The sequence below is a fragment of the Laccaria bicolor genome, genomic scaffold (genome assembly GCF_000143565.1).
Source record: "Laccaria bicolor S238N-H82 LACBIscaffold_2 genomic scaffold, whole genome shotgun sequence".
Lineage (NCBI taxonomy): Eukaryota > Fungi > Basidiomycota > Agaricomycetes > Agaricales > Hydnangiaceae > Laccaria > Laccaria bicolor.
The window spans coordinates 1,190,347-1,209,019 of record NW_001889873.1 but is presented as its reverse complement, the minus strand read 5'-3'; the positions used below and the strand labels follow the sequence as shown (position 1 = coordinate 1,209,019).

Genomic DNA, 18,673 nt, shown 5'->3' with positions numbered 1-18,673 from the left:
TTAGGCTATCTGCCATGGAATTTCTCCACATCCTAGTTCCCTGCTGTCCCTCTGCAAGTTGCATATGAGCGGGGACTTGTAATAAAGGAGTCTGAGGCATCTCAGGTCGATAGCTACGGTCACGGTGTCGTTAATGCAATTAGCGCTCCAAAAGAAAAGTCTATGTAGGTCACCAGATAGGTTCTCCTAGATACCTCCGAACTTTGTCACATTGTTCCCAGAGCTCGCCTGCACAGATTTAATATGCTTTTAACAATGCCTGACACTTACCCGCTCGAACTTCTGCTTGGTTAAACTCGTACGCTGTGCTGCTGCACCAATGGGGTCTTTCAGTATAACTTACGGACGGCAGGACTCGATCGCTGGTGCCAACAGTTAAGAATTCAGTTGGAAGAGCTATGTAGTGCTACTAGGCGCCCTGCATACTATCATGTCCGTCTTCGTGGACTTGTGTAGGGAAGTGTTCAAGGACTGTTGTTCAAAGACTGTTTGAAACGGTGCAAAAAGGGCCAATTCGTTCTGAAGCTTCTTGGTGTTCACACAGTCTTTTCTTCTGCCCCCCCCCCCCCCCCACTGGATCATGCCCTTCCTTCACAGGGCTAGGCGTATCTTCAACTTACCAGACATTCCAGTCTGGCTGTCTCAGCGCCGTTCCTACTCTCGACAGACACCAGCCACTAGCACGAATAACCTGCCGAGGACTATCTCTTCATCACATTCATTTCGCTTTTCCTCGAGCTTTCAGGTCACCACGACCTGTTCCACACGCCGCACCTTCTCCACAGCATCCGAGTCTGATACTAGAGGCCTCTTTGAATATACCTGTGGGCGGTGGATGTAAGTTCTACAGTACATGGTGCCCCTCTGACCTATACTCAATCTACCGGCTTAGAGTCAATGAAGAGCTACGGTGCGCCGAACGCGCCCGCTACTTCAACATGTCCCATCTCCTCGTTCTGGCAGCCCAATCTGTAAACCGCTCACCTGAAGACATAGAGTGCTTCGGAAAATACGCAGAGTGCAGATTTAACCGTGTATTCCTCATCGAAATGAAGGACGGCTTCCGCATGATCGCCAAGGTTCCTTACCCTGCTGTGGTGTCCAACTTATACCTCGCCGTAGCTAGCGAAGCTGCTACGTTGGCATATTTACGGTCCATGGGGATACCTGTGCCGGAGGTGTATGGATACTCTGCTACAAGTGATAATGAAGCGGGGACAGAGTTTATCTTCACGGAGTTCATCGGGGACAAGAATGCCGCAGACGTCTGGGATGAGTTTGGGGAAAAGGACGTCATTGCGATATTGGAACAAGTTGTTGAGTTGGAAAAGAGGATAATGGGGATTACATTTCCGGCCGGGGGGAGTTTGTATTTTGCTGAAGATCTGGAGAATGCACCCAAGGGCGTTTCTGGGCCCACTAGGGGCATCCCACTCAAGGATAAGCAGTTTTGCATCGGCCCGGAGACAAGCAGGCCTCTGTGGTTTGGGCGGCGGTCACGGCTCGACGTGGATCGAGGACCATGTAAGTCGTTCCTTTCTTTTTAACTACATGACTTCACTGACTGGTGCGTAACCATAGATTCAACTGCCGAAGAAGCGCTCAAAAGAGGAGCTGAGAAGGAGCTCGCCTTTCTCCAGCAATTCGGCCATCCATTATTGCCCTTCCACCGCATTAGGAGAGAATCGTACAACTACCAGCGCCAAGAACCCTCAGAACACATCCAGAACCTCAAAAAATACCTCCAAATCGTGCCTTCCCTTTTTATCAACGAGTCGTCCTCTAACAACCATTTTCGCATCCGCCACCCCGACCTCCATGTCCGCAACATCATCGTTTCCCGCTCGCCCAGTGACCCGAATGCGTGGGTGATCAACGGGCTAGTTGGCTGGCAAGGCGCCACTGTCCTCCCTCTGTCTCTGCAGGCGGGTACACTAAAGGAGCTTCAGAACAATGATGATGGGTGGGATTGTACGACACAGCCTTCACTCCCTGAAGGGTGGGATGAGATGGAGGAACAACAACGAGAATCGAAGATGCCGTTATTGCGTCGTCGACTTTTGCATTATCTCTATGTTGCGCTTACGGAGAGGTACAACAATGAGCTCCATCATGCAACTTTGGTGAACCCGATGGACGTGCTTCGTCGTCGCTTGTTCCATAATGCGCGTGCGCCGTGGGAGGGGGAGACGATTGAATTGAAGGTTGCGCTCATTGAAGCGACGAGGAATTGGGAGGAGCTCACAGGTGGAGGTGGACTGTGTCCGATCGAGTTTGACGCTGATGAAATACGTGAGGCGATGGAGTTGAATAAGGAGTTGAGGAAAATGGATGGGGTCATGGAGAAGTTTAGAGAACTGATTGGGGTTTACCCTGAGGGTTTGGTTTTGGACGACCGGTATGAGGAGGTGATGGGGCTTGTTCAGGTGGCTAAGGAGGACATATGTAGTGCGGTTGATGATGAGGACAAACGGAAGAAGGTTGAGATGAACTGGCCTTTCGATGATTTCGATGAGGAGGAGTATAGGTAACCGAAGGATTGAGACGTTTGTGATGCATTTCATCTGGTTGCCCGTTCTACTTGCCCTTTCCATAGATAAATTTTATGTTGCTACCAGTGTTGAGATGACTTCAGACTAAACACCTTGCTTTTGATTCCACCTTTCAGAAAATGACAACTAATGTGGTATCACTTGACACCAAACGATAATGAGAACTGATACGGCTCCCAGCTAGCTTTGATAAGTTCCACCACAGCCCCTGCCATACCTGCTAATCTAATCATCTTTCAGTTGTCGGAACTCTGAAGGACAGAGAGTATGAGCTGTAAGTACATCGCTCAAGTTCGTCTCCCCGTGTTTGTTATGCAATCCAAAGGAAGTTTGAGATGGAAGGGGTAGTATCGGCAATGGTAATCATCCAACACAACTGGTAACGGCATGGTAACGGCATTAGAGTCCAGAACCTCCCAAGGCGTTGGATGTGAACCAGAACGTGTCATTAGATTGTATAACCCACATCCCCTGTAGAGGTGACAACCTCTGCGAGCAACCATTTCCTAGGCAAATCCAGAACTGTAATTAGTAGCATAGACACATTGTTCCGCATGAGCAAGTTTAGCAGGTTCGTGTAAAAATGGCATGAAAAACCCCTCTTCCGAACGACCATTGCATTACTAACCTGGCTTTGGCTACTCGTTACATCGAGGAAGTAGGCAACGGAGCGGGGCTTACTACGCGTTACGGTTGGTATCATACACATAGCTCTAGTAAATGACTATGTTGTATATTCCATTTTCGCTGGGGTGAGGGGTAAGTCAGTATGTGAAATATGAGAGAAAGAGGAGGAACTGACTCTCGTGCTTCTTTGCTTCGGCTACCTTCCTTGCCGCTTTCGTAAGATCCTCTTGTTGAACATACTCCCTGTGGAAGTGCAATATCAAATCATATCCTAAGCTGCAATGACTGCTGGGCGAACCTGTCGTCTCTGATAGCGAACATTCCTGCCTCGGTCACAACGTTTCGAAGATCAGCTCCATTGAACCCGTCCGACAACTAGTGATGGATGTAAATTGAAAGTGCAATAAAGAATTGAAGAAAATATTGACTTTAACAATGGACTCGTAGTCAATTTCGCCAGACTTATTCACAGGCGCCGCGTGGATCTTGAGAATTTCTAAGCGAGCTTGCTCATTTGGAAGCGGCACCTCAATTTTGCGATCTAGTCGTCCAGGCCGGAGAAGGGCAGGGTCAAGGGTATCAGGTCGATTTGTTGCCATAATGAGCTTGGTCCTCCCAAGGGAGTCGAACCCATCCATCTGATTCAAAAGCTGGTACGAGGGATGATATGAGCAAGCAATGTTTCAGGACTTGCAAAGACTAACCTCCATGAGAGTACGCTGGATTTCGCGATCTGCACTCGTGCCTTCCGAGAAACGACGGCCACCAATAGCGTCGATTTCGTCCATAAAAATGACACAAGGTTCGTGATCACGGGCATAACCAAACATTTCCCTGATGACGCGGGCGCTCTCCCCAATGTACTTATCAACGATGGCGGAGGAGACGACCTTTAAGAAATTTGTTTGTAGGGTTGCTGCTACGGCACGAGCCAGGAGGGTCTTTCCGGTCCCTGGAGGTCCATACAACAAAACGCCTTTGGGAGGCTTGATTCCGACCCGGAGAAATAGTTCTGGATTCAACAAGGGTAGTTCAATGATCTGTCCGGCGTTAGTTATCTTCAACAATGCCGCACATCAAGCAAAGCGTACCTCTCGGAGTTCTCGAACTTGTTCCCCCAAACCCCCAATTCCTGCAAATGAGGCTCCTCCTGGGTCCTCCATACTCATCTTGTACACAAGTGGGTCAACTTCTCGAGGAAGGATACGCATTATTGTCAATGTGGTCATGTCAAGTGAAACGCGGGTGCCCGTTTTCAGTTTTGCGACGGGAAGTGTTGGTCGGTATGAGACCACATAGCGGGGGCCCGATGAGGCCTTCACAATAACTAAGCGGTAGAAATGTGAGCCAGAATGCAAAGTAAATAGAGTCGTACATACAACGATCATCGTCAAGTTGCTTCATAACCTCCCCAATAATTTGGCCGACAGACTGGACGGCCTTGATATCATCCTCTGTCTTCTCATATGCCTTCTCTAAATCCTTCAGAGAGAATCGGACTGCAATAAGGGTAAATATAAGATGGGTGACATGATGGTTTCGTTGCGTCTGCACTGACGGTTTTTGAGGCTTTCGCTATTAGTTTCGTGATTTCGCATTTTCTGAGCATCGTCAGCCTAAGACCGGAAAGTTGGACAAGCTACGCACATCGCGATAGTTCTTGAGGGCATCCTTTCTGCGTTGGTCTATAGCGCCTGACGATGTAGAAGCCTGCGCGTCCATGGTGGAAGGTTGGTGAAATGAAGAACGCGTAACCCCTCATGACGCGTTCTTCCACGCCTTCAAAACCAGTCATGTTGTATAATTTGTTTTAACATACATCGGCCTGATGGTCTAGTAGTATGATTCCTTGTTAGGGTCCCGCATAGTCACCATTTCGAGGAGGTCCCGGGTTCAATTCCCGGTCAGGCCCTAAGCTTTTTTGCCCATCCTCATCTGATGTATATTTGGGTTCTATGTACCCTTAGATGACCCTACTTTCAAGAATAAAGACGTCGTTGAAAAAGCGTGGAATTTCATTATAATAATATCGGACTTCGTTACAAACGCAAGTGCACAGGTATACTTAAGGCGTGGGTCGGGATTTGCCTGTGGCAGTTTCTGTTCGAATAAACGCCTTCCAAGCGGCTCGTGTGGCGGACGGGGCGATGTAAGTCGACTGAGTGGTAGCAGAGCCATAGTAGATTTCGTCTGCAGCGGGAAGGTTTTGACCTGCGAGTGTGGGATTCTCGCCACCGATGACCGTGACATAGTCGCCAGAGCCAACGACGAGCCCTTGCTTATTGTTCCCAAGGACAAACTCCCGAAGGAACGTAAAGGCCTTGAGAAGTTGTCAATTGACCTCTCATAGTAAAAGGTGGAAAACATACGGAATTGGGAGACGTTTGTGCAACGAGATGCCCTGCGCCATAAAAGAGAACGTACGTCCATCCTCTCTCCTGATGAACGATACCAGCGAATTCTCCTGCATCGTTTACCCATGCTGTGGATGGCTTCCTAGTGAACCCTTGGATCCCTCCAAAGGTGACATTCTATCCCGATTCAATGAGTTGAAATGGGAGTGAGGGTTTTTGAAGGGAGATACCTGGATAGCAACTACCAACAAAGACGAAAACTAGATTAAGGGTTTTTCAATTGACACAAATTGATGATTTCGTACCCTCTGTGCCCAAGTGAGGAATGAGGGCGTCGTCGTTCCCTGAATAGAGAACTATACCAATGCTACGTGCTGTAGCATTGGTGGCGAGAGCTGTGAAAAAATTGATCGGCCTTGAAGACAAAATTTAAGTTGTGAAGTCTAATAAGGAAATGCCTAATACTCACTCCGGGCCTGGAAGAAAAAAACCGTTGAAATGTCAGTAAGCCAGGCAATGCTTCCAGATGACGTACTCGGATCAAAGTCTACGATGTTGTCAGAATGTTAATGTAGCGTCGACCGACAAACTCACTGTTGCCGTCAGGGTTTCCGAAAACATAGTTGAAATTCATGGCCCAGTCCTTGCTGATCGGTGCATGGAACGCAGTTCGTGTGCGATTATCTGAGAGGCGTCCATTCAGCTGTACAGTAGAAACAATCTGCATCGTACCGTTCAAAAATACACTTGCATCCGCAGCAATCTGCGGATTGAGAGCGTCTGGTATGTCATAAACCTGGAAGAGGTTTCAATTCAGATAGACAGAGATTGGGAGAGGGAGATACGTTAAATGCGAAGGTGGATGCGTTTTGCAAACTCCATGGGTAAGAGTAATTGAAGGCATAATCGATGAACTCATACAGGAGGAGGCAGCCGTACTTCAACAGGTTTACATCAGCTCCACTACAACACCGCAATTTCAGAAGCTCACCCATGAATCAATCGTCCCGTTTTCTCGGAGCGACAAATCTCTCTTCCAAGCATTCTTACGCTCTTCACGATCGCGTTTTGTTAAGGACTGATCAGCCGACTGTGATCGACGGAAGACTTCTTTGAAAAAGGAAGACTTTCGAGAGAGTGTGCTGAGAGCGAAAGGAACCTGGCGTTGTGTGGGTGCAATGAGTTTGACATCGGGAAGACGACCTTTCTGAGGATAGGTGAGGTTGAGGTCGTATCCGCATAATTGAGATCTGTAAAACGAAAGCTGGTGAGCAAGGAGACACCAGTAACGATGACAAACCGTACTGTTCTTTGAAATACTTATATACATCTTTGTCATATCCAATCAGCTGGGGAAATGTTTCGATCACGCTGAGCTGAAAATATTATTCAAAAAAAGGTCAGTTAAACCCTACCTCATAGTTCAGATTGCTCACCGAAGGAAGTAACTCAAACACCTGGGCAGTTGTGATAGCCCCATCTCCAATGGCTATTTTGGCGATGTTGACAGGGGGGTTTTTCATTCCAAAGTAGGTCTTCAAGATATATGGCTGAAGGAATTTTAGGTAAAAGGCACAGTCGATCTGGAGTTGACGTACGATATATGTTCCAGCGTAACTTTCTCCTGTGAGGTAGAGAGGTCGTGTTCTTAAGCTTGGAAATACTTTGACAAGGTTGTCTAGAAACCCCATCTGTAGTTTATATCAAAATGAGAGGCATTGAAGAGGCTGAGGAGAGCAGAACTGACAAAATCTCTTCCGACTTGATCTTCATCAGCAACTGATACAAATCTTTTAGATTCAACTCGATGTGCACTCATTTAAATAACAAACCGTATCCAGCTGAGTCCGCCGTCGAAAAGCCAACACCACTAACGGGAAGGAGAAAATCGGCATCTCTGTCAGTGTAAGCCGCCAAAAATTGACTAACACTGGCTGATCAATCCAGAAGTAATCCGCCAGCTTATTCCACGCGTATGGGTTTGAGGACGCGCGATAGTCCCCACCGATGCGTATCGGGCCATTCTAACGGGTACGTTGAGGAAGGTTAAGACGGAGGTTAAACTTTTCATACCTCAAAGAATGCACCGTACATACTTGACGAACCAGGGCTGATTTCGATGTTCAAGAAGGGAGTCAGTTCGTTCGGGGTAGAACTCACCCGCCATTCAACCATATTCCCCAAGGTTCCTTATTATATTTCGATGCAGGGGCAGTAAGGGAACCGGTGGATTTTTCAAATCCTAGGAAAAATAGTGTGTCATTGGGGTGACCTGCGCGTTGCACGGGAATGTTTCCGGCGTAGGTGCGAGGGAGTTTGAAAGTGATGTTCGGCAATGGTTGGGTGACTAGAAAATCTACATTGGCGGGTTTAAGTGTATCACCACGTATTAGGTAGATCATAGACATACACTTTTGCCATGTAGGGCTAAAGTCGCCATTTGGTTTGCCAGGGTACGCATGGGGGAACGAGCTCGGGAGGGCTGTGGTTTGCGACGCGACGAAAGGCAAGGTGGTCAATAGAAAGACCAAAAGAAATTGTGGGGAGACCATAATAGTGGTCAAAGTCAGGATGCGAAGATGAATGGCTGTGGTCAGTGTTTATATACAACAAAAATCAGTCTCATGCCAAGGGCCAATTGTAAGTTTAACCGTCGGAACGAGTAAAACAATTAGGAGTGACGTTAGCGTGTTAGACCGCATGATACGAAGCTGTTCGGATCGTTAGCTTGATCGTTAGGGAGTCAGCCGAAGGTGAAGTCCGTTATTGTGATTGTGTTGTTGTGGGCACTCAGTACTCAGTGTGCACTGATCGTTGGCATCGACGAATGCGTATAGTAACCAGTTTACAGCTGGCAACTTTGGAATCGCATTCTCGTAAAAGTTGCATGAGAGCTGGTTGAACGGAGGTAACTGAGGAATTCTGATCAAGACGGTCATATTTATAACTCCCGATCACATACTCGTGACCCAAGTCACAACAACCCTTCCTTAGATTCCTCACACCCAACATCAATGGCAAGGAGAAAACGCGTCATGGACGACGGCGACGACTCTGATTCATCGGATAGTCACGCTTTGGACCTCGACGATGATCCCGATGTTAGAGCGGAACGAGCGCTTTTCGAGGATCCATATCAACGGAAACGTAGAAGGAAGGGTGGAAAGGAGGACGCCTTGTATGGAGTATTCGCTGAAGAGAGTGATGATGAAAGTTATTCGAAGAAGGCGTCAGTGAGGCGGAGTGACTGGGCGAAAGCACCTGCCTTTGTGTCAAGCGATAATAAAGTCGATTTGAAACAGGCAATGGACGTTGAAGGAGGTGATGGAGAACAGGATATGGAGGGATCTGCTGACGGTGAGGATGACGAGTCTGAAGGCGAGGACGATGAGATTGGAGCGCCAGAAGATTATTCTGACGAATCTGACCCTTCCAGGGCTCCGTCTCCCCGAGTGCGCGTAGAAGACGAGGACGAGGACGAGTATACAGAAAAGCCTCGTTTGGGTGGTATTGGATCTAAACCATTCGGGACAACTTTTGAAGGTGGACTTGGTTCAAGGGTGGGACTAGGCTCGTCGAGGGGTGGAATAGGATCTTCTACCAATGCAGTTCCTGCACCTTCGATGCATGGAGCTAGCACCGTACAAGGAATAGGTTCAAGATCTTCTATATCCAATGTCTTGGAGGACTCTTTCTCATCTCCCGCATCCGTCTCAACCGACAACCTCCCTTCGATGTTTGGCAACCAAAGTAAACGATTTACCCGCGAGGTTACACCAGCTGTGAAAGCGGTCCCACTCCCCGCTGCAGAGCTAGCACACTTCAGCAAAATTCAGGGCACATTTGGTGCTCGGATGCTGGCCAAAATGGGCTGGCAAGCTGGAACTGGGTTAGGTACTACAGGCGAGGGTATAGTAACTCCGATCGAGAGCAAGTTGCGACCTCAGAAGATGGGTATTGCATTTAAAGGCTTCAAGGAAAAAACACAACAGTCAAAGATGGAAGCTAAACGGCGTGGAGAAGTAGTCAGTGATGACGATGAACAGACGAGGACTTCCAGCAAGAAGGGTAGAAAACAAGAACAGAAACGTTCTGATGTATGGAGACGCCCTAAGAAGGTGAAGACCAAGATCGAGCACAAGACTTACGAACAAATCATTGCAGAGGCAGGGCAAGAAGCACCCACAGCCGGCCTCGGGCAAATTATAGATGCCACTGGTGCGGTCGTGAGTATGATTTTTGCATCCATCCGTCACCCTTTACTCATGTTTCCCTCTCAGCCCCGAGAGGTTTCTTCTCTCGCAGATCTTTCGTTAAATTCTTGGTCACCATCCAACGATCCTACACGAATACCGGAAGTTCGTCATAACATCAGGTTAATTGCAGACACATGTAAGGGCGAGCTGAATGGTCTTGCTCGCGAAGCAAAAGCTTTGCAAGTGCGAAAGGAGTTTGTAGCTTCCGAAGATGCCCGACTACGGAAGAAAATTGAATACGAAGCTGAACGTGAGTACAATCTATCATTTCGAGTCAAAAATTATGCTGACATCCTCGCATAAGTGATTTCACGACTCCAGCGAGTTCAATTGATTGCGGCAGACGTTAACAACATGTCGAAGGAACTTGCTGCGACGTACGAAGTATCTTTGGAGCCGTTTTCACCTCTCTTCCATAGCTTCATCGACCAATATGAGAAGGAGTTTGATAGATATCAATTGGACGAGCTTGTCGTCGCTGCTATTACCCCACTTGTTCGGCGCATGGTCACCGCTTGGGATCCTCTCAAAGACCCTACGGGGCTGATATCGACGTTCCGAGGCTGGCGGCGTGCACTCAAGGTCAACCACGAGGAACACGTACCACAAAACCAAATGTCTGTTTATATTTCGGAAACAACTCCATCAAGGCCAGACGTGTATGAATCTATCTCCTTCAATAATTCCTCGTCTGAATCTTCTTCTAGTGATACACATATGACCTACTTCGAGAGCTTATTGTGGAACGTGTGGTTGCCGAAAGTGCGGACCACAATCAACAATGAGTGGTCTGCCGAAAATCCCCAGCCAGCCGTAAAACTCTACGAATCATGGTCAACATTCTTACCCCCCTTTATTCGGGATAATTTCCTCGATCAGCTCGTTTTACCCAAGGTCCAGAAAGCTGTTTCTGATTGGAATCCGAAGCGGTCCAGCGTGTCCTTGCAAAACATTGTGTTTCCTTGGTTGCCCCATGTGGGTTTAAGGCTTGAGGATGTTATCGGCGATGCGAGGAGGAAGGTGAAGAGCCTATTGCGCAGCTGGATTGTCGGTGCAGAAATGCCTCTGGATTTGACTGCTTGGAAGGGTGTATGTGGCTTCTTGTCCTCGGCCTTTTGGACAGTGTTAACAATAAATTCATTCCAGGTGTTCGATGCAGGCGAATGGGAAGCCATGATGCTCAAATATATCGTTCCAAAACTCGGGAGAACATTAAGGGAAGATTTCCACGTAAACCCACGCGACCAAAAAATGGAACCCTTGCAACACGTTTTGCAATGGTCAGATATCATTCGTCCTTCCATATTTTCACAGTTACTGGAAACCGAATTCTTCCCTAAATGGCTGGACATTTTGCATATCTGGCTCATCCAGCCAAAAGTCAACTTTGGGGAAGTTGCAATCTGGTATTCATTTTGGAAGGAAGCATTCCCCGAGGCCATTCGAAACCTTTCTGGCGTTAGTCGTGGATTCACTCGTGGCCTTCAGCTCATGAACAGAGCAATCGAGTTAGGTCCTCGCGCATCAACTGATTTGGCGCGCCCCGACTACCTTGCTGAAATATCTGGACCCAGTTCCCCTGTCCGTAACGGGGCAAAAGATGGGGTTAAGATCCCCGCACGACCATCCGCGCGTGTACACGAGATCACTTTCCGTGCTATTGTCGAAGAATTTGTCGCATCACATAACTTGCTGTTCGTTCCCACCGGACGCGCTCATGAGCGCTCGAGGATGCCGCTTTATAAGGTTAGTGCCACTGCTGATGGAAAGCATGGGTTGTTGGTGTATATCTTGGATGATGCTGTGTGGGCACCACAAGAGGGTAGCGCGAGTTCGGAAAGCGACGAATTTCGAGCCATCGGTTTAGAGGACATTGTTCAGCGAGCCACTAATTGAGATAAATTTTGGAGGTCTAATTTTCCGTTTCAATGATCCCTTCATCACTCAGATTCAATTTGTGAGGAAGTCTGACGTAAGCGTCAAAGTCCACCATCTGAATCTAAAGTTGCAGGCATCAAACTAATCTTCCCCCCGTCTCGCGCTCGTCAGCCGTTTATCTTGTTCATTTACTTGGCGAACTTGTAACCTTGACTCCTTTTGCCATGCACGAAGTGATTGATCTTTGTAATGACGCCGAATCGGACGCGGACTCTGACATCGTAGAACTCAGTCCGGTGGTATTTGCAAATACAGTAAAGCAAGAAAGACGTACACCTTCCAGGTTGTCCGTCACGCCCAACTCCCTGGCTCCCAATCGTCAAGGGACGTTCCATCCTGGTCTGGTAACAAGAAACCGGATGCTGTCAACGGTTCGTGCCAACCTCTCAAGGGACTATTGCCCTCATTGCCTCGATAGAAGCGTTCCATTCCGCTACCGGAGGAATCAAACGCGAAGAGGAGGAGGTTGCAACCGCACGCCTCGACTCGAACTCGAAGTTCAATGACCCAGGAGGGTTCGAGGTCATTATGTATTTCCTTACTTAGCGACGAGGAAGAGGCGTTTGTACCTCGCGTCAAGACCGAAGATGTCAGGAATTCGCCAAGTTCATCTTACCCGCAGAGAACTGTAGAATTTGGAAACAATGCAGATGACGGGTTTCTCGATCTGAACGATCCCGACGTTGTATGTTTCCACCTTTCTAAATTTGAAACACTCTCATTGGCCTGTTTCCTGCAGTGGGACCCTCTCATAATAAATCCTGAGAAAATGGACCATGGTGAAGAGACTGACTATCTGGCTGAATCCTTCGAACCTGTCGAGACCCCACCACAACAGCACCCCGATATGTCCAAGAGTCACTGGCCACCAATCACCACGACTACCAAGAAGGCTATTTACGAACGAATCAACGTACATGATTTAGATGTTGTTCTATATTTGATGATCTTAACCGCCCGTGCAGCTCTACCGCCCGCACAATATTCGATCCGTGCTGCCCAGGCGCAGGCAAGTTATTTGCAGGCCAACTTCGTTGCCGTTGGATTTTGGCGCACATTTATCACGTCTGAAACTACGAGCTTCTTTCAAGGAAGCACCTGGTTGTGAGATTGATTTTTGTTCCTTTTATTACAGTTCATCCAACCTCATAACTTAGCCATTAACAGAATCGATCAAAAGGGTGGGTGGACTATCATTGCCAGCGCCTGTGTTGGGGGCAACTTTGACGATGTGTACGGTATGCTCATGTAAGCTTGTTGTCTCCGAACTGTTGCTTAATCGTTTCAGATGAATACAACAGGCCAGGTTCCTTGATGACCTGGCGCAATGGATTTCAGATACTTCCTGGCCATCAGACAAGGGTGGAAAAAACAAGTTTGTTTATCATTGATCTTTTGTCCTCACTCTGACACCAATTTATAGGGGGAGGGGTAGGATTGGGACATGTCGCAAAGCAAAACACTGTCAACGACGTCAAATTTGACCCTCTGAGGTTGACATTCACTTGCATTTCTCATAATTTTTTTTTGACGAGAGAATAGTTCATCATTCGTGTCATCGGGTACGGACCACATTGTGCAAGTATGGAACCTTCAAGACGAATGCTACGGGAAGGGGGTAAAATGTATGATTCTTTTAATCAACGTCATGGCGACTATTAATGTACTTTTTCCAAGTGGGCCAATACCAAAGCACTCCTTACGATATCGTATTCAAACCGGGGACATCGACTCTTGCCATTGGAGAGAGGTAATCACCTTTATATTGTGGGTTGACTGACTGCTTACTACCGACGCAGAAAGCTCTTCGTTTTCCTCCTTGAGGGGGAAACATCCATCTCCGTTGGGTCGTCACTTCACCCACTCCCACCAGTTGCCGCCTTCGAACTTTCTCCTCCGGGCATAGATAGTAATGTGGGTGCTATGGTCTGGGGATCAGGGCCGACAGAAAGGTGTTTGTTTGCCTCTTCGGAGCCAATCGATACCAATGAATTTGTTGGATGCCACCGCATATTTGATGTGGAGCGAAATACTTCTGCTATCATTAACGCAAAAGAAGCTGGAGATGCTCTTTGCATAGATCCTTTTGGTACACTAGCAGTCTTCTGGCATGGTCTGACAAGCACTGATGCAAATATTAGGTAAAAACCTGTTTCTTGCTACTCGTGGATCGATTGGAAGAAACATTTTACGCCGCTACGACGTTCGCACCGGTACCGCTGACAAAACTGCACAATTTGACCTTGACCAATTTCCGTCAAATATCGAAGGCGAAATCAACGATTCGACTTGTAGCCCTGATGGAATCTACCTTGCATTGGCAAGAAACGACAACCACGTACATGTTTATGATTGTCGCATGTTCCGGAGTACAAGGAATGTGCTATTTGATTATTCGCATGACTCCCCGTCCCATGTTGCTCCAGGATCCCACTCATATGGCATTGTGAAAGCGCAGTGGGTCACATCTATATCAGGGAGATTGGGGCTCGTCAGTGGTGGAGCTGACGGTATTTCATTTTTTCGTCTTTCAGATCTGTCAATCAACTTTTTTTAGGTTGTGTGCGACTTTGGGATCCTCTTCGAGCCGCAGAGAGCAAGAAAAATGGCATTGTTTTAGCCGAGGTTAACTCAGATGTTGCCCATTTCTCCTTGGGAGACCATTTCAAAGGGGAACACCAGCTCATTGTGTATGTCTTCACTTCCCGATCAACGCGATTGAAGCATTGTTTATTTTGCTTCTTAGTGGGGATTGCGGAGGAGAAGTTTCAATATTTGACAGAGTGTGGTAACATAGTATCCTCGGGAAGTATGCATATAACCGGTAAAAGTAAGGTAACATTCATATCATTCTGCTTAGAACGCTCACTAAAGCACTCTTCGCGAGCTCAGCTGAGCGCAGATGTTATTTTAGCTGGGACATTTATTGTGGACAAATTTCGTTTGAACATAAACTCTTCACCTACATGCTGTATTATATCAGGATTCATCCTTTTCGCCAAGGCACAAACAAGCCTTAGAAGTGTAAAGGGGCTGAAAGGGTGAGAACAAATTTCTTTCAGGGTTTTTCCATGGTGCATATTCAAAATTATTCGATTGAACATATTACTTTTTTTAACCTTCCATCTCGGCAAGTTGCCCCTTGTCGACGACAAGATCCTCGTCTTCGGCTTCGCCTTGCTCCTCCAGCTGTTTCTTCACCTCATCAGCAACAGGAAAGCTGGTCGCATCGAAGATCTTCTTCTCCCGGAAAGGGTTCTCACGTCTTTCCCCTTTCTTAATTACGGCCGCCAATGGAATAATCCCTTCACGATTGAGATACAGCAGATCATCGCCTGCGTACGAGTCAACCGCTCTAATCCACGCATCGAACCTGCAGGGGTGGAGGATTCAACTCAGTATGTGGTCTGTCGCTCTGAACTTACAGTCCATCCCTGCCCTCCACCTCACGCATATTTTTGTAAATATATTCCTCCTTGAAAGCGTCAATCTTTTCACGATGGAGTTCGAAATCGATTAACGGCCGGTATTCTGCATCTGAAGGTTGCAGTTTTTCGTTGATAACGGCCATCCTTCCGTTGTAGGAGTGAAAAAGCGGATGCTCCAGCAACAATCCGAGAGAAGGCATCTTGGGTACAAACACATTTCTGGGACCGTAAAGCTAGCCAGGCGATAATGAAGGGATGGGAAAATGACAGAAGTGACCATACCTCATCAATGATCTGCGGGGATGTTTCCGTCCGGCAAGTCATAACCAACATCGACATCATCTTCCTCTATATGCTTGCTGATTAGCGATTTGATGACCAACGTGACAAATATCCACCTACTATCTGTCCATACATAATTTGAGTGGCTGAGAATGTACAGATTTTACTAGGCGACGAACCTGATGCAACATGAAGCTTTGTCCGTGGAACATGACACTAATCCACTCAGTATCCCCGTATACGACTGGATCAGAAACCTGTCATATATTGAGTTCACCCACGAAAACAAGAGATCAAGGCCCAAAACAAACCTCTATTTGCTTCATAAACCGGTGGTTGCTTCGTTCTTTGAACTCCCGACCGACTGTAAAGTTATGAAAGTTATGGGTGCCTTCGTAGCCTTTCGCGAGTTCCCGCAATTTTTGCACTTGTTCTTGGCCGGTTCTCCAGCATCGTTTGCGACGGAGGTCATCCTGAAATGAATCCGAGATAGCACCTTCCCAAAAACTGTGTGGCTGCGACGGTAATTGTAGGACACGATGCAGGCCCGTGCCAGGCTTGGGAGGGATCATGAGATATGTCGGAAAAAAGTATGTGTATTTCCGACTGTCACAAACTCTGCATGAAGGGGGTTTGAGAGACGACGAGTGAGGAAAGGAGATTGACATACAGGCGCGCATTGAAGGAGTTTTGAGTGCGCACCTATGAACACCGCCGTTCGTCAGAATTATGTTGCAACCTCGACATTTGATAGAAATAAGCGTACGTAGCCCCAAAGACGTATTTCGGGAGGTAGTTCTTCGTTGATGCGGGCGACGAGGTCTTTGATGCCGGGAACCGTAATTATCATCTTGAGTGATACCAGATTCCCAGCTGCATGAACGCCCGCATCTGTCCGAGCCGCTCGAGCAAGCGCAACCTAACGTATCCGAATAATGATCAAGTATCAGACCCGAAATAATGTGCTAATCACCTTGACGGGGTCATCAGCATTATCCTGAGAGACGGCCCCTACTTTGACTAACGCGCCGAACAACGCGCCTTCGATGGTGCGGGTATGACTGGGCTGTCTAAAAAAAAGGATCAGCGACAAAGTGGGGCATACGCTTTCCTAGACCCATACATTTGCATGCCGCTGTAACCTGACCCACAAAATCCAACGAGTAGGGCACACTGTCGTTTGGGATACCGAGGGGGTTTTGGACCTTCTTCTTGACCAGTGGCCTCATCCACCTTGTTTGCATCCTCTTCGTTCGGCAATTGGCGACGTCTATGACGTCCATCTTTCTTGCTTTCCTTATCTTTGGTTCGTTCGGGTTTGGGACGTGGTCGACCGTGAGATCTTTTAGTCGAACTACCAGGCTCCTTCGCATTGCCCAATTCTTCGACCCCCTCCTCCATTGTCGAATCTTCTATCACCGAGTCCGTTTGTGACTTAAATCGCTTCGAGTGTGAAGGACCAGGTGACGGGGAACGTGGGTCGTGGGCGTTGCGTTTTTCTCCGACGAGTGCGTCCGTCATGGCTACTCGAGAGCTGAAAGAAGTCCTTAAGTTTGAGAGATATTGGCGGGATTTACGGGCCCGTGAAATCGGGGGACGCAAAGGCAAATTTTGGACGATGGGTGACAGTATCCCTCTCCACATCAAATAATTTGTCTACGCAAAGGACGTTGTTGATAAATCGACTTACAGCCGAAAACTCCGAGACGTCCACTACCCAGGTCGGGACGAGAGACTTGCCCGGCTCGCTCAAGTCAGATCTAAATTGACAGTGGTAAGATCAAAGAACATGGAAACAGTCTTCCGCCAGCTTCATTTTTCGTAAGCTATGATGCAATTTGTAAGCAGTGACCCCAGAAACCCCGTCCACCTACGTCAATATGTCAAATTTTTGGACCCTGAGTATAGTTTTGGGCCACAACACAATACCTAGCTTCATTGCGATGAGGAGGCCTAGGGCATTTTCTGATCGCCATAAGTTGTATATAGATCATAATAAATTACATAAATTACATAGAACATTATTTTTGTAAGGTATCGACAGCCAGGAGTTATTTCGTGGGTGCAGTCGCGTCCAAGTCGCGTCGCTCTCCATCCCAAACTACGGTACCGTCAGCGACGACTTAGTCTTGTGTGGAGATGTTCAAAACGGGCGCAGAACTGATTTGCCGACTCAATGTGAATTTTTCTCTTGTTCGCTGGTGCGGAATTATAAGGACTGATTTGTGCATTAGGCCATTTGCCCAACTGGCAACCAAGCCTGCAATATTCGCATTGAAGGCGTACGTCATTCCAGATCTGAATCCATTGGTCGTTCCATCATTTACTTACTCGTACTTCCCTATTCATAGCTCATTTGAAGATGGCGCGACTTTCAACCGTTTGCATTCAACGTTGACATTGTATTCAACAAATCTATTGAAGATACAACCGTTGGGGTCAATGAGACAATAAACAAGCGGGTTTTCCTTCACTCAATGGCCTCCTTGCCTCCTTGCCAAAAGGAACGACGGCCCTTTCCACCACGCACGCGAAGCTAGAGTGCTCAAGATATGTGGGCCGTCCGCCTTGAGTGGCACCCGCCGCCCCTTTATTTAATGCGCGGCGCGTCGTCGAGGCTGCGAAGCACCGTCATGCTCAACCAATTATCAAATGCAAGTCATTTATCTTTATGATAGTGTGGCGAGGATATTTACTTACCAATTTATCACAGAATTCTCCAAGAATTCTCGTCTACTTGTACATTTGTCACTGTTGTTATTGTTACTGCATACGTTCACCTCGTCTGGCACGCCAATCCTGGCCTCGTAGACGTCCATTTTGATGTTAACTACATGTATCGCCGTCCACCAAACGGGCATAAATCACCTATACAGAGGTATGTTAGTGTCCAGGATGGTCAAAGAAGCAATACTAGCTTACCTGCGTGGTTTAGCTCCTCCTTGTTCCATTTATGCCTTGTCGACTCCACCACGTCACCTCTCCAATTTCCAGAACCATTCTATCTCGTTATGGGAGTCCCCCACGCCTAGACATGACGTAGTGCCGTCTGCCAAATGCCTTCTCTATGTTTAGGTCACACATGGATGTTGGATAACATTGGTTGCGGTCGAAATCCTTCAAAACACAAAAAATAAAAAGGTCCATGTAGTGTTTCAAGACCTTAAGCAAAAAGAAATACTTACCCCTTTCATTTAGCGTCATCGCCACCTTCCGAACCCTGTCTTGCCTCGACG

At 47.5% G+C, this 18,673-nt stretch overlaps 5 protein-coding genes across 5 annotated transcripts; 2 read left to right on the top strand and 3 right to left on the bottom strand.

The window, feature by feature from the left end:
- Positions 1-3,316: 3,316 nt before the first annotated feature.
- Positions 3,317-4,901, bottom strand: PATPA16201 (26S proteasome regulatory complex, ATPase RPT4; the record flags this gene model as incomplete). Its single annotated transcript, XM_001874555.1, has 8 exons — positions 3,317-3,422; positions 3,478-3,554; positions 3,608-3,829; positions 3,884-4,219; positions 4,271-4,506; positions 4,559-4,678; positions 4,738-4,780; positions 4,827-4,901. The coding sequence occupies 8 exons, from the start codon at positions 4,899-4,901 to the stop codon at positions 3,317-3,319; spliced, it is 1,215 nt and encodes a 404-aa protein (XP_001874590.1).
- A 273-nt stretch (positions 4,902-5,174) lies between these two features.
- LACBIDRAFT_292054 (uncharacterized protein) lies at positions 5,175-8,085 on the bottom strand (the record flags this gene model as incomplete). Its single annotated transcript, XM_001874554.1, has 18 exons — positions 5,175-5,499; positions 5,549-5,710; positions 5,764-5,774; positions 5,839-5,948; positions 6,003-6,009; positions 6,069-6,080; positions 6,128-6,329; positions 6,379-6,471; positions 6,525-6,783; positions 6,839-6,909; positions 6,970-7,083; positions 7,132-7,224; positions 7,281-7,312; positions 7,366-7,403; positions 7,463-7,557; positions 7,607-7,643; positions 7,694-7,889; positions 7,944-8,085. 18 exons carry the CDS (start codon positions 8,083-8,085, stop codon positions 5,245-5,247), a joined length of 1,929 nt encoding a protein of 642 aa, XP_001874589.1. The 3' UTR covers positions 5,175-5,244.
- A 462-nt stretch (positions 8,086-8,547) lies between these two features.
- LACBIDRAFT_187800 (uncharacterized protein) lies at positions 8,548-11,703 on the top strand (the record flags this gene model as incomplete). Its single annotated transcript, XM_001875126.1, is given in 7 exon segments — positions 8,548-8,820; positions 8,836-8,991; positions 9,004-9,759; positions 9,814-10,039; positions 10,094-10,406; positions 10,440-10,878; positions 10,936-11,703. 7 exon segments carry the CDS (start codon positions 8,548-8,550, stop codon positions 11,683-11,685), a joined length of 2,913 nt encoding a protein of 970 aa, XP_001875161.1. The 3' UTR covers positions 11,686-11,703.
- Positions 11,704-12,229: 526 nt separating this feature from the next.
- LACBIDRAFT_305389 (uncharacterized protein) lies at positions 12,230-14,519 on the top strand (the record flags this gene model as incomplete). Its single annotated transcript, XM_001875125.1, has 12 exons — positions 12,230-12,412; positions 12,467-12,640; positions 12,693-12,831; positions 12,885-12,965; positions 13,016-13,102; positions 13,151-13,220; positions 13,270-13,352; positions 13,405-13,477; positions 13,527-13,816; positions 13,869-14,237; positions 14,285-14,417; positions 14,474-14,519. 12 exons carry the CDS (start codon positions 12,230-12,232, stop codon positions 14,517-14,519), a joined length of 1,728 nt encoding a protein of 575 aa, XP_001875160.1.
- Positions 14,520-14,841: 322 nt separating this feature from the next.
- Positions 14,842-16,958, bottom strand: LACBIDRAFT_243960 (uncharacterized protein; the record flags this gene model as incomplete). The annotated part of the gene is made up of 10 exons (XM_001874553.1): positions 14,842-15,100; positions 15,153-15,388; positions 15,438-15,497; positions 15,605-15,694; positions 15,749-16,055; positions 16,108-16,139; positions 16,204-16,356; positions 16,411-16,498; positions 16,555-16,846; positions 16,898-16,958. The coding sequence occupies 10 exons, from the start codon at positions 16,956-16,958 to the stop codon at positions 14,842-14,844; spliced, it is 1,578 nt and encodes a 525-aa protein (XP_001874588.1).
- Positions 16,959-18,673: the final 1,715 nt, after the last annotated feature.